The sequence below is a fragment of the Plectropomus leopardus genome, chromosome 12 (assembly GCF_026936395.1).
Source record: "Plectropomus leopardus strain MGB_pleo_1.0 chromosome 12, ASM2693639v1, whole genome shotgun sequence".
NCBI lineage: Eukaryota > Metazoa > Chordata > Actinopteri > Perciformes > Serranidae > Plectropomus > Plectropomus leopardus.
The window spans coordinates 33,299,766-33,314,963 of record NC_142187.1 but is presented as its reverse complement, the minus strand read 5'-3'; the positions used below and the strand labels follow the sequence as shown (position 1 = coordinate 33,314,963).

Below are 15,198 nucleotides of genomic sequence, written 5' to 3'. Positions count from 1 at the left end.
CTGAACACTTGGAAAGAACAAGGTGATTTCAGTCTTTTAAGCTGCAAGTGAATGAAGCTAAATTCTGAGTAATGTTTCACAATTAGATAGACAGTAAACATATATTTAGTTATATCTGCTGTCCTTTTAAGCCAATTAACCTTTCAGGATTATTTTAAATTAGATCAACTTATCAGGTTTTACAGTGTTTGAGTGAACCGTGCAGGAATATCAGTCAGTCCAGTCGAGACTAAAAGCCAACAGGCGTCGCTGTTATTGCAGCAGTCAGCCTCTGTCCTTGCAGCCCACCGACGAAGGTCAGTTTAGTTTTTTTTGCGTGTGTGTGTGTGTGTGTGTGTGAATACGATTTTGCTGGTGAGCTGCCAGAGCAGCCGCCAAGGTTTTCTAGCAAATCACTCTCACACCTCATGCATATCAAGAGCGAACACCTTCAGAGTTATTCTCTCTCAGTTCCACGGGCGTAATAACCGCCCAAGACCTGCATGTTAATACAAGACTTAAACATATGCTCAGCAGGTTCCCCATTACATAAATCATTACCACCTGAAATGTGCGCACGGGAGCGATAATGACATGCGTAAAGACGCATTTACTGTTCGTCTCCAAAGCAAACTCACACATACACACACGAGGAAGAGTAACAGCCTCGGTTTGACAGACATCCAGACTCACATGATTTCTGTCACAGAACAAGAAGTCCTTGTGAGCAAAGCCTCCTGCTATCCCGTCAGGATGTTTTTTTGTCTATCTGCCAAATGCGCACGCTGCGCGCCTTACGTAATCCCCCCATTATCATTCATGGGTTCAGGGCATTTTTTTCATAACGCGCTCTGGACTCGGATAAAGAAGATGTGGAGGAATGAGGCGCCAGTCTGCTGCCGCTCCCGCACGCTGTCATGTAAACATACAGTCCGAGCTGGAGAAAACACGGCACATTCCGGGGAAGTGACCTTTGACCTGCAGCGGACTGAGGAGGCATTGAGAGGGGGGAGGGAGGGAGAGGAGGGGTGTGTGCTAAGGTGATTTGAGGAGACAGACTCACCCCTCCTTCATCAGCTGCTTTACTGCTGAGACGTTTACACTGCGATGTTTCCATGACGCTCCGTCAGATGAGCTGTGAGAGGCGCACTGATGCTTTCTGACCTCATACATGTACAAACTTCAGCGATATTTTCGAAATATCGATTAATCACAATCTCGAGATGACGTAGTTTCCAGTAGGCGGGTTTCCATTACCATCAAACTGTGCAAATTGAAATTACGAATGCAAAATATGTCTAATGGAAACATTCGAAAAAACTTCCGTTTATCGCAAAAACATTTTTTACGCTCGCATGAGGTGATACTTCAGGTGATTCGAAAAAGCCATATATCCAAAAACTGCAATGGAAACACTTTTTGGCTTTTATAGCTCATATGATGTGTAACACCGGATGGCAGTCGTGCGACTTTATGGATGTGAACCGCAACAAAACCGAAAGAAGAAGAAAAAGTACAACAAAGTCACGAAATTCTAAAAACATGGCTCGGTATGTGTGGACGGAGGAAAGGACCGAGATCTTCTTAACTCCGATACGAGACAACAAAATTACGGGGATATTATTTTGGCTTTAACGAAAGGCTGCAATAGTTAAAAAACCTGCCAATGTTTCGAATCCATCGCCGAGCTTCGTCGAACGTTATCGCGAGAGAAGTTGTCTAATATCACTCATTACACGACCGTGTTTAATATTTTAGGATTTTAGGATGTTTCTGGAATTTTAAGACATTTCTAGGATTTTTGGACATTACAAGGATTTTAGGATGTTTCGAGGATTTTATGGTAATTTCTAGGATTTTAGGACATTTCTCTAATTTTAGGACACTTCTAGGATTTTAGGACGTTACTTGGATCTAAGAACATTTCTCAGATTTTAGGACATTTCTCCAATTTTCGGATGTTTCTAGGATTTAGGAAGTTTCTAGGATTTTAAGACATCACTTGGATTTTGGGACATTTTTTTGGATTATAAAACGTGTCTTGGATTTCAGGATGTTTCTAGGATTATAGGACATTGGTTAGCTCGGACGTCTCTATTTTGATGCGGTTTTATTCACTCTGGCACCGTGTGGTACTAAAAGTGCAAAAGCAGAGTGAATCACTGTTTTTATCGTGAATTAGGAAATGGTTGGGGGGCCACCTGGCACCCTGTCAGGGGCCATGAAGTTGAGTGACACTGAATTATTGGTTTCTCACAGTGTGGTGATCCACACCTGTTTTTGTTTTATTTAAACTTTTTAAATTTTGACTCACAAACTTGGAAAGGTGGTGTGCAGTTTCAACAGGACAGTGTGAAACATGACCTGCCTGTGTGGAGGAGGGAAGGGGGGGGCAGAGAGGGAGGGGGAGAGGGGAAGGAAAGAGAGAGGGAGGGAGGGAGAGAGGGGAAGGAAAGAGAGAGGGAGGGAGGGAGAGAGGGGAAGGAAAGAGAGAGGGAGGGAGGGGAGAGAGGGGGGAGAGAGGGAGAGAGAGAGAGAGAGGGAGGGGAGAAAGAGCGAAGGGGAGAGAGAGAAGAGAGGAGGGGAGAGGGAGAGAGAGAGAGGGAGGGGAGAAAGAGCGAAGGGGGAGAGGGAGGAAGAGAGAGGGGAGAGAGAGAGAGAGAGGGGAGAGAGGAGAAAGAGCGAAGGGGAGAGAGAGAAGAGAGGGAGGAAGAGAGGGGGCAGAGAGAGAGAGAGAGAGAGAGAAGGAGAGGGAGGGTGGGAGGGGGAGGAGGAGGGGGAGAGGAGTCAGTGACTGACCAGGCTCCCTCAGGTGATCGGCTCAGTCATGGCCGGGAGCTCAGAGAAAGTACCGATCGCCTCGGCGGGACCGGAGGACCTGCAGCACTTCATGCCTCCGGTGAGTTTCGTATCAAAGTCGGTCTAATAAAATCGTCTGTGCGGGTGTCGGTCAGAGGTCAAACCGGTGCCGTTATTGAACCGTTATTGGTCCCTTCGTGGTCCGTAGTGAGCTGATGCTGTGTATGCGGACGTGTTGTGATGTTTTTGGGGGTTTGTGTGTCTTACCGTGCAGGCCTACTCCGCCGTGGCCGTGAAACCCGCCGCCACCGGCCGCCTCCTGAAGGCCGGGATCGCGGTGCTGATCGCCGGGGCCCTTCTGCTGCTGCTGGGGGCCGTCGGAGCTTTTTACTTCTGGAACAACAACGAGAAACACGTAGGGTCGATATTTCTATTATTTCTCTTACTTCAAATAGTTTTCAGAATAAAAAAATGATTTTTGCAAAGTAGGTTTTCACTGACGAAGAATTTGATGTTTTTTGATGCATTAAACTAAACATATAAAGTTACTGCAACACTCAGGGAGTTAAATATAGAGGCTGCTCCAGTAAAACAGTTTGTGCAGGATGTGAAGAAATATGCAAATACGTCTGTGCCATGTTCATTAGGGACTGTAAGTTATTAATGAGGGAGGGGAGGGTGTCATATTTGGGGGGGCTGCAGTACTCTGACTTTTTGGGGTGAACTGGGAAGTGTTTTTAGTTTTTTAAGGCAGAAATTAGACAGAAGATCGGCACACTGTTCCAAAAGCTCCCAGGATTTTTGAAGGTGCAACGTTTTGAGAAGTAAAGGTTTTTTTTGGGCGTGCATGTCCGAAACTTTGCTTGTTTTTAGTTTGTTCCAATCCAGAATTATTATTTTTTTTCAGCCATATTTTACAGTAACATTGAAAAGACGCTCACCTGGTTTAAGGTGAACTTTGCCGCATGCAGAGGACAAAACTTCTGTCCCACACAGAAGTTATTTTAAGAAATTAGGAATAAGATATTCAGAGAAAACTGCAACACAGTTGAAAGCTGGTTTTTACAAAGTCAAACAAAGTCAGTTCAGATTTTAGGACACTTAAAGACACGTCTCACTTCATTTTGAACCCTACGACAGGATGCTTTTTAGTCCTGCTTTCTTATTCTAAGTTTGTTTTTCAGTCTTTCTTTTCTTTTACTGCTGTTCATTCTTGCTTTTTTGTAGATTTTTTGTACTATGTGTTCTTTGTTTACTTGTTTTTTCATTTTTGAACAGTAGTTGTCATTTATTTATACAGAGGAGGACTGAATAAGTCCTTTAGGCTTCCTTCCTCTCCTGCACTGTAAAAAACATATATTTTCCATTATAAGCAATTCGTATACTGTGCAAATAAACGAAGCTAAACTAATAAAACAGCTTCTCTCGCCACCAACAACTTTCGTACAGTCCCTTAGAGGTCTTCTGATCTGCTTTTTGTTTCACTTCACTTTCAAAACGTCTCCAAAATGAGTGTCACTGCAGAAAATAATGTTACCTGATTGAAGAAAGAAATTTGGCAACAAGTGAAATTAAATTGTCAGTGGTAACATTTTTAACTTGTTTTGAATAAAGGAGAAGAAACTCGCTTTTCCCAGATAGATTTTTCCTTTTCTGCAGCGTAAGCAAACAGTAAAATGTAAATTAAACACTCCAGCTCCACAGTGCAGTCTGCCTGCTGAATGGAGGCGTTGTGTGATGTGTGTGTGTGTGTGTGTGTGTGTGTGTGTGTGTGTGTGTGTGTGTGTGTGTGTGTGTGTGTGTGTGTGTTGGAGGATACTGGCAGGGTGCAGAGGGGGGGTTGGGGGGTCCTCTTTGGTCCGGCTGATGCTCCAGGGGCAGGAGGTGGAGGAGATGAGACAGTGAAAGTAGCTTTCTGAGTGTTTTTTCCCCAATATGAAGTAAGAAAATGTCATTAAGACACGATGAAGCAGCGACGAGGTCGTCATCAGCTGCGGCTGCACAGAGTGTTTTCATCTCACCGAGTTTGAATGTAAGTGTTTGTCTGATCAAAAAATCCAGAAAAGAAACACCGTATGTGTGAGATTGGAGAGGGAGGAGTGCTGAAAGGGAGGGGGGGGGGGGTGGGGGACTCTCAGGACTCTCATACCTAACATGCCAGTCTGAAACCTTTCTGTGTGTGTGTGTGTGTGTGTGTGTGTGTGTGTGTGTGTGTGTGTGTGTAGGTCTACAATGTCCACTACAGCATGAGCATCAATGGAAAAGTGGAGGAGGGTACGATGGAGATCGACGCGGCCAATAACATGGAGAGATTCAGCACCGGCAGCGGGGCAGATGAGGCCGTGGAGGTCCACGACTTTGAGATTGTGAGTTGGATACATCGGCGTCATTCGGTCTCTGCGTCCGAGGCTTCAGGCCAAATATGAAAATACAATGATAACATCAGTATGTTCATTTTTTACAGTTTAGGGCTGTGATAAATGGTGTAATTTTGGCAGGCCCAGAGGTTTGGAAGGTGCGTTTTCTTTAAAAATCACATCCAAAAAAAATTAAATAATTAAATATAAAAAAATCCCAAAAAATAATTTCACATTTTTTTAAATCACCTTGAAATTTAAAAGTAAAACATGTTTAAAGAAAAGATAAAAGAAAAAAGTTTTAATTAAAAAATTACTGATTAAAAAAAAATCACCAAAAATGTTTAAAGGAAAAAAAAATCACCAAAAAAACTGCAAGAAAAAGAAAAAAAACCCAAATATTTGATATTTAACGAATATATATATATATGTTTGAAGAAATAAATGCCCAAAAAGTTTAAAGAAAAAAAATCCAATCATTTTATTTTTTTAAGAAAATATGCCTTCTAAACACGCAGGCCCACGAAAAGTCCCTAATAATGACAAAAAGCCACGGATCTAATAATCTGTCTGTACTTATACTTGACTAAATGTACTTAGTTTTATTCAGCCACTTTAAAAAAATACTATTTTTCCAACTCCAATCAATACATTTTTTAATGATAGCAGATGTAAAGTTTTCTGATTCTACTCAGCACAAATTACTAATATTTTTAGCACAACAATTAATAATTCACCACTAAAGTTTTAAAAGTTTTTTCAGGGTAAATAAGGTGCCAGAGTACATAAAACCATCAAAATAGAGTTTGTTCAACAAAACAAAGCCAAAAAAAAAAAAAAAAACCTACAGAGTTCGGGGCAAAGCCCCCAATGTTCCCAAATCCTAGAAATTTTCCTGGATGGATAAAAAATAATCTAAAATATCAGGACGGTGAAATCAGAAAATCATCGCCGCGCTCATCATCACTAACCGAGAGAGTCGATCAGATTTGTTGAAACTTTAAAGATTGGCTCTCTGCCGACATCTCATCTCCCTTTGGGCCAATCAGTGTCAAGAAGCATCGTCCCCCCAATTTTTTAATTAAACGCAGACTGATGGTTTTTGACCTTTAATTAAAGCAGCCCAATCAGACTAGTGAAGCAGCATTTCTGGCCTTTTAAATATTAAAATTTTGACCTTTAATCACGGGGTCCCCGTGAGTGTCTTTTTTAAAAAAATCTAGAGCATAAGGCGGCATCGCCCCGAAATGTCGTCAACATCAGCTGCGATGTTACATTTGATGTTAATCCTTAGTTTTGACGTCCTGCTTTTTGTTTGACCTCTCCAGGGGATCACAGGGATCCGGTTTTCGGGAGGAGAGAAGTGCTACATCAAGACCCAAGTGAAGGCTCGTCTGCCTGACGTGGAGGCGCTCAACAAAGACTCGATGACGTTCGACCTGGTGGGTTTGTCCTGAGAAAGCATGTTTCCTGCACGCTCAAATGTGCTTTAAAATCTATTTTTAATGAACTTATCGACGACCTTTTTCCACTGCGGGAGCTTAAATGTTCTGTATACGACGTTTAAAGAAGCAACCCTTTAATATTACACTTTCAAGCTTTACAAAATATTACACATTAATATTATTTTACACTTTCCTTTAGTTATGTTTTTTTTAATCCGACATCAGTCCTAAATATTATATATTAACTAATTTTCAGAATTTTAACCCTTTAAATGCCAGATTTTTGTCATGATGCCACTATGTTTTCAAATAGAATAACTAAAAAAAAATCTTTTTTTTTGATTATCGCAGCCTAGGATGTGTCAGTGATTAGCAGTAACATTGATTTTTATACATTATTATTTATTATTATTATTATTATTATGTCACATACTCACACTCACATCGCTCTGCACACAACTTTTCAAAATCAGGCTATATATAAAATATTACACATTAATATGATTTTCTACTTTCACTGAGTTAATGTTTTAAACATTAGTCCTAATCAGAAATATAAAATATTCATTAACTTTTAAAAATTTTAACCCTTTAAAATGCCAGGTTTTTGTTGATGATGCCACTATGTTTTTAGATTAAAAAACCAAAAAACAAACACAAAAATGAATCATTTTCAATATACTACATGCTAAGTAGATTTTGTTTTTTTAGCTGCTGACAGTCTGGGATCTGTCAGTGATCAGCAGCTACATTGACTGTGACAGGTCACCTAGTGGAAATAGCATGTATTTCCTCCATATGCCAAATATGGTCAAAATGACCTCATCAGGTGGAAAATAGTCAAAATGACAAATTCAGAGTCAAAAGCCCAGAATGACACCCAGAAATAATACAAGTCCTGTTTTTCTGCTCTGATGGCTGTGGGATCAAAAATGTCAGTTTGAATGGGTTTCAGTGGAGCATTTTTGACCTGAACAGTCTGAATGTAACTATTTAGTTTCCACAGTGTATTTTAGACTTATTGTAGGAGCTGAGCTGCAAATTACAAGAATAAACAAAAATACTCAATATTGCAAAAGTTTATGCCAAATGCATGAACACAGCCAAAATTATCAAAAAACGAAGAATTTAAAGTGCATAAAATGTGCCAAACAGTCCCTGAGGGTTAAATAAAACATTCAAAGTCTGTTTATGAAGCTAGTAGTCACGACTTATTACTGTTTACCCGACAAATTCCCAATTCTGATATAAAGCCGCCGTATGCTGAGGCGTTAGCACGAATCACCCAAGCCAATGATAAACCAGCAACACACGGACGACTTTTATGTGGGTTCCCATCATGTAACAGCTTGGTGGACTTGTGTGCGTGTGTGTGTGTGTGTGTGTGTGTGAGCGGACTGTTGTCACAACACACCAACACCACCGCCTGAGATTGTTCAATTGAGGCTGTCTGATAATTAAAATCATTTAGCTCTGCATAAGCCTCACATCCACATAAATTCACATCACCACAATTACACAGACACACACACACACACACACATACACACACACACACACTCACACACTCACACAATTAATTATCACGCAGGGCTGCTCTTATTGCCTCTCTCTGCCTCATAACAGATCATTTATTTCACGTTTGTGCTTTTGTGTGTGTTTGTGTTATTGCCTCTCTTTGCCTCATAAATGATCGTTTGGCTCCCGTTTGTGTGTGTGTGTGTGTGTGTGTGTGTGTGTGTGTGTGTGTGTGTGTGTGTGTGTGTGTGTGTGTGTGTGTGTGTGTGTGTGTAGATGTTGTTGTAATGGTTGCTGCAGGCTGGTCATTTGCTATAATTTAGAGTGATGGCAAATATGGGTTAGATAAGCATAAGCGCACACACACACACACACACACACACACACACACACACACACACACACACACACACACACACACACACACACACACACACACACACACACACACACACACACACACACACACGTCGCCATCCAGAGAGAGTGGGTCAGATAAACTCTTATCAGCGGAGCCGTGGAGAAGGACCCCCGCTTTTATTTGTCCCTCCAGCAAATCATTTGAGCTGGAAAAAAAAAACCAGCATTTCTGAAAAGGTTGGAGGATAACGTTCCCTAAACATGGCCGTGGCTAGTGCGCCGCGGCCCTCGGGAATGCCGTCGGGCAAAACCATCCCCGCAGAATTCCCCCTTTTTTACCTGCAGGCTGTGGATACAGAGGATACATGTTTACACAGGCTGGAAAGCTCATTATCATCATCATCTGCAGAAACCTGCAAATTTAGGCCATCCAATCTCTGCCTCCCGTCAGATCCTGATGAGTCCTGACGTTGAGCGTACAGCTAAATGTTAGAGCAACAGAAATCTGAATACTGACGCCTCAAGGGCTTCGTCTTGACTACTTGTTGTTTTAAGGAGCATTAACAGCGCGGCATTAATGCAGATTAGACTCGGACAAGATGCAAAGACTGAGGGCTGTTTAAAGGGGACGGCTCCTTACGAGATCCATAATCAAGTGTGATATTACGCCTTCAGCAGCTTTTCACATGCTTTGGTTTGATTTCGCTGTATCAGCTCACTTTCTCTTCAAATACTTTTTTTTAAACAAATATTCAAAAATTTCTATTGTTTTTCCATGACTTTTGGGCAAATTTTCAAGACCATACATTCTCTGGCATATTGATCAATATTTTGGCAATTTTTGTGCTTTAAACATTTTTTGGGGAATTGTTAAAGAAAACATATTGGCAATTAAAAAAAGAATTAGGATATCCTTTTTTTTTTATTATTTATTTTTACTTTTTTTTGGCAATTTTTGAGGAAAATTTGGCAATTAAAAAAATAGAGATTTTTAAAGAAAACATCTTGGTAATTTTGTTTATTTTGTTATTTCTTTTTCTTTTTCTTAAAATACTTTTTGGGGTGCTTTAAAAGAAAACTTTCTGGTGATTTTTTGCCCCTTGTTTTTTGGGGTGATTTCTTAAGATAGTGTCTTTTGTGATTTTTGGGGGGGTATTTTTCAGAAAACATTTTTTCCCTTAAAAGGAAAGTGGCTATTTCTGAATCTGAATACTGACACCTCGAGGACTTCCTTTTTACTACTTGATTTTATGTTGTTTTATGGAGCATTAACAGCGCGGCATTAATGCAGATTAGACTCGGACAAGATGCAAAGACTGAGGGCTGTTTAAAGGGAACGGCTCGTTACGAGATCCATAATCAAGTGTGATATTACGCCTTCAGCAGCTTTTCACATGCTTTGGTTTGATTTCGCTGTATCAGCTCACTTTTGTCGTCTTCTACAGGAGGACGAGGTGATGCCGGCCAAATTTGAAGACGACCTGATCTGGGTGGCGGCTGACACGCCCCTCTCTGACTCCGCCTTCCTCAGCAACAAGATAAAGGACCTGTGTGGAGACCTGCCCATCTTCTGGCTCCGTCCCACCTATTCAACCAGTAAGCAAACGCTCATCAGCAGTTTTTACTTTGTGGGCCTGCAGGTTTGGAGGACACGTTTTCTTTAAAAAATCACCAAAACTTTTAAAAGAAAAAGGAAATCAGCAAACTGGGAAAAATAATTGCCCAAAAATTGTCAAATAAAAATAATTGCCAAAAATTGTTTAGAAAAGATATCGCAAAATGTTTTAAATTTAAAAAAAAAAAGTTTTCACAGAAAAAACTACCAAAAAGTTTTAATGAAAATGATATAATCAAGGATTTTTAAAGAAAAAAAATTTCCCAAAGAAAACAACAATGTTTAGGAGTTTTAAAGAAGAAAATTCTGGGCCTGTGGGTTTGCCTTAAAAAATTGGTGGTAAAATAAACACAAAATACAATATTTAAAGTTGTATGCCTCTGCCATAAATCCCTCCCGAGTGCTTTAAACATTATTTGACATGCCTCGCCCTTTTTGCACCACCTCCTCTCCTCTCATACATAATTTAAAAGCTCTGAACTGCTTATCAGGGTTTCCTATTTCACACGTCTAATTTTGAATGAATGAATGAGCTCCTAATAATGATAAAAAAAAAAAACTAAATCTAATAATCTAACCATACTTATACTTGACTAAATGTACTTAGTTAGATTCTTTAGATTCTGCCACGCAAAAATACGGACTATTTTTCCATCTCTAGTCAATCATTTTTGATAGCAGTTGTAAAGGATTTTTATTACTAACAACCTCTAATATTTTTAACATTAAGATTCATAACTTAAGTTTAAAAGAAGTTTTCCAGGGTAAATAAGGTGCCAGCATGCGTTACAAAAAGCAAGCTCAGCCCCCAATATCCTCAAATCCTAGAAACGCCCCTGCACCGCTCATGATATGAAAATCCAAAGAAAGTAAAACACTTATTTTTCAAGGCTTTGTGTTTTTTTTCTCCCACAAAACAAAGAGGATATGGGTCAAACGGTCTCTAGAATTTCCATTTAACATCGCAGTTGTTTAAGCCACGGGTAGAAAAACAAGCTTAAAAGAAAAGCTGAAGTCCTTTTGAAGTTTCCGAGCGACCGGGTGTACAATTTTTAGCGTGCTGGGGGGGTCAAAAGTTCTCAAAACACAATTTTATTCTGCTACATCTGAGGACTTCAAAACATGCTGCCAGAGAAACGGCTGTGCAATCAGGAGCCGAGCCACATTAGTGCCACTCCGCTCCTAAATTTGGTCTGCTGTCAGATACTGAGGCTGTGATGTGTGCAGGCGGACAGAGGAAGAGGAGGGCCGCCCCCACCCGCCAACGCCGCCAGGCAGCCGAGGCCGCAGCCGGGGAGGAGGAAGAAGACGTGGAGGCAGAGTTCAACCCGGAGAACCCCTATCAGGTGAGTCACACGGACACACTCACGCAGTCTTCCTCCTCGCGTCCGGCCGCAGCGCTCCAGACTGTCCGTTCAGATCTGGGGGATACCTGAGAAGGCTTTTGGTGAGGAGAGTTTCCGCAGCTGTGCGAGCAGCAGCAGATGCCGGGGTCACGGCGGAGGGGCCCGGATTGTCACTGCACATCTGAGTGTATGCGTGGGTGTGTTTTCTGAGCGTGGGTTTTCTATGAGCCTGTCCAAAGCTTTCCTTTCAGGCTGTATGAATAATTCCACAACATCCCTCCTCCTCCTCCTCTGCGGTGGCCTCTGTGCCCTGCTGAGCACACACAGACTCCCATACATACACACCCCCGTGCCCTCCATCCTCACCCCTTATGTTGGGCCCCTTTTTTTTCCTAATCCCCCCGCCTTCCCTCTCCGTGCATCCCCCAACCCCTGCTACACACCGCTGACAACCACAGAGGGGGGTAAACAGCAAGCGCCGCGCCGAAAAAGAAAATATTTGACAACAAAAACCAACATCTGACAACATCCCCTCCTCCCCATCCCGCCTGTCGGAAATGCATTTTTAATTGGTTTGAAAACGAGTCTTCGCCGACGCTGCTGTATCATGCGGTAGAACAGTGGCGCTCCCAAAGGGGGGCGGGGGCATGGCCACCCTGATACGCCAGTTGGCCCCCCAGTGGGGAAAATAATTTGGATGCAGACATCACTGCAGACATCAGAGGCTGTGGTGCACTAATGTTTTAGGCGAGTGAAGGTAGTCGTATCTCGTGACACAAGTCAGCATTATTCCCTGTTTTTACTAAAATTAGCACATGTAGCAGGTTTTTTTAACGTGCGTACACGTGCTAAAAATCGGCGACATGCTCCTTTCCTTTTGTCGGCAGACCAAAGCTGCGTGCACAGATCTGCAGGAGACAAAAGCTGCATTTTCACTGCCCCTTCAAAGTGGGAATATCACATTGTTATGCCTCCCATCACTTATATGATTGGCTGGATTTAAAGAAGGACGTTTTACATCTGATCACAGTTATTATGTTAACAAATAAAACCGCTGTGGTCTCGACCAGTCGCCATTAAAAATACGGAGTCTGCTACATCCGAGACTGTGACAAGAATGAGTCAAGATGTGTTCATTCTGAGACAAGACCCTCTAAAAGTGGTCTTTAGACCAAGACGTCTTTTTTCCAGTAAATGTTTGTTCCCTAAAATTGATGGGCAGCTCCACGAACACGAGCCTGGTTATCCTCAAATTGTGCAAACTGAAATTGCGAATATAAAATACACCTAATGGAAACATGTAAATTTCGAAAAAACTTTCCAATTATCGTGAAGAGGTTTTCACGCTTTGATGAGGTGAAATTTCAGGCGATTCAAAAAAAGCCATATTTTGCAAAACTGCGATGGAAACACTTTTTTTGCTTTTCTAGGTCACATGATGCTGTGAGGTCACATGATGCTGTGAGGTCACATGATGCTGTGTCTATGAGCTTGTCAGTAGGAACTGGCGTCCTCATGATGCAGCAGGAGCTACCAGAGCTGTTACTGCATCACATAACTCAAATTCAAAAATTGAGTGGAACAATTCTTCCCTGAAATCCCTCATACGTGGCCGCTCCCACGTATAAGTGGCTCGCCTTTCCATTATCGCTCCATAACACGCCGACGCTGCCATTGATTGGAAATAATGACGGCTAGTTTGGTGGCTGTAAAAGAGAAAAGCTGCTGATGTTTTGAACATCCAACGCCATTCTTGTTATCACGAGTCGCATAACATCACTCAACTGAAACAGTCATCACACAATTGTGTTTTATCTGCATTTTGAAGATATCGCTTAAGTTTTGTGCGAAACTGTAATAGAAACCCGCCTCTGAATCCTCTCCGTCTCCTCTCAGAGAGGCCTGGAGGGCGAGCAGGAGACCATGAACATCGACCCCATGCTGGACCACCAGGGTGTGTGCTGCCGCGAGTGTCGCCGCAGCTACACACACTGCCAGAGGATCTGCGAGCCGCTCGGAGGCTACCACCCGTGGCCGTACCACTACCGCGGCTGCAGGGTGGCCTGCAGAGTCATCATGCCCTGCAACTGGTGGGTGGCGCGCATCCTGGGTCTGGTGTAACGGGAGATGGCGGACTTCAGCAGGGGAGATACTAGGGAGGGACGGGGCTCTAATGGAGGGGGGGTGGAGGGAAAAGTTTGGGAAAGAAAGACGGCGGCTTATATTGTTACTGTAGATATCTACGGGTGTGAGCAGATGCGCTGGAGATGCTCGGCGAGCGTGCCCACACATTAGAAATGCATGGTACAGTATCTAGGACAGACATGTTCTCATATGTAAAGGTATGCAGTGGCTGCACGCCGCACAGCTTGTCTTATTAATAAAACATCCCCGCTATGGATTTAGATCCTTCTGAACTACAGCACAACACGCTGTCAGGGTGATGATACCAAATCAACACACCTGTTTCAGCTCATTCATCCACACACACCTGCGTTGATTTCAAATATGTAGAACGCCGCCTGTTTAACTTTAGGACGAGCTCGTATTTATAGATTCCTTTTTCTTTCATTCTTTGCTTTCTGATGTAAATAAATGTATAGGGTGCGGAGTATTTCAATAGCTGGCTTAAATAGCAACTTTTTTTTGTCGTCGTCGCTCTGGTGAGAAATATTTTTGACTCCTGTGTTTTTAACTCTTTCCTTTTTCCCCATTTTATCTCAGCTCTCATTAAATCAACGTACTGTACGCTCTCTCTCAAACCTTCATCTGCTTTCATGTGAAGCTTTCTCAAAGTGCAATATCACTGAATAAACTTTTTTAAGTAACTTTAAAGTGTCATCTCTTTTTTTTGTTATTGACCTGATGACTTTATATCCTGTTTTTAAATACAGCGGGGGAAGTAAGTATTCAACGCGTCAACATTTTTTTTCAGTGAAAATATTTCCAAAGCAGCTATTTGGTACTACGATGGATCTCAAAATAGAAACAATAGAAGAACATTGTTAAACTTTTCCTAACCTCAGCAAATTGGCTTGATTTTTCTCAAAAACACAAAAAGAAGGCAATTAACAACAAAAGGAGAAATTACCCAATAATCTGCAAGAAATTAGTAAAAGATAAAAAGAAAAAAATACCAAAAAAATTCAGAAAAATTGCGTCCTGATGCAGATGCGTCCCGCATCTTGCATTAACTGTCCTCTTGCTGTAATTTCACCCTAACTCTACCTGAGTTTCATCTCGCCTGTGCTCACTGGGACTGTTCGGCTCTCTGTATTGCCTTCAGTATTTCCCATTTCTGCTTTAACACTTTTTAAACTGTTTTTAAAGGCGCTATATAAATAACGTTAAACAATTATAACAAACTTTATCTGTACAGCGCATTTCATACAAGAAATGCAGCCCAACGTGCTTTACAAGAAAAAAGAAAGCACTTTTTTTGGTTGCAAGACTATATATTCCCTAAATTTGAAGTAATTACACTTTATTCTTGAAGAGTGACGTATTTCGCTGTGTTGTAAGCACAGATATTACTTCGATTTTGTGAAATCGAATGAAAAATGTGGTCATTTTTCTCACGTGTGGACCTTAAACTAACGACTTTAGGACAAACTCTGGACCCTGAAGCCGGACCGGAGCCGGACTGCAGCCAACTTAAAACAGGCTTCTGGGCAACATTACGACGCGAAAAATGTTGACGCGTCCAATACTTTCCCCCCCGCTGAACATGTTGCTCATTGGGTTTATTTGGGAACAGCCCCCCCCTCTCGCTCGCTCAG

At 41.8% G+C, this 15,198-nt stretch overlaps 1 protein-coding gene across 1 annotated transcript; it reads left to right on the top strand.

Annotated features, from left to right (window-relative positions):
- Positions 1-2,762: 2,762 nt before the first annotated feature.
- LOC121951186 (leukocyte cell-derived chemotaxin 1-like) lies at positions 2,763-14,254 on the top strand. Its single transcript, XM_088085884.1, has 7 exons — positions 2,763-2,878; positions 3,053-3,193; positions 5,004-5,144; positions 6,464-6,577; positions 9,904-10,054; positions 11,301-11,419; positions 13,316-14,254. Exons 1-7 carry the CDS (start codon positions 2,807-2,809, stop codon positions 13,538-13,540), a joined length of 963 nt encoding a protein of 320 aa, XP_087942010.1. The 5' UTR covers positions 2,763-2,806; the 3' UTR covers positions 13,541-14,254.
- The last annotated feature ends 944 nt before the right edge of the window (positions 14,255-15,198 follow it).

Coding starts and splice junctions, on each gene's coding strand:
- LOC121951186 (XM_088085884.1), top strand. CDS start 2,807: ATGGCCGGGAGCTCAGAGAAAGTACCGATCGCCTCGGCGGGACCGGAG. Junction 3,194..5,003: donor GGAACAACAACGAGAAACAC/GTAGGGTCGATA, acceptor GTGTGTGTGTAG/GTCTACAATGTCCACTACAG. Junction 6,578..9,903: donor ACTCGATGACGTTCGACCTG/GTGGGTTTGTCC, acceptor CGTCTTCTACAG/GAGGACGAGGTGATGCCGGC.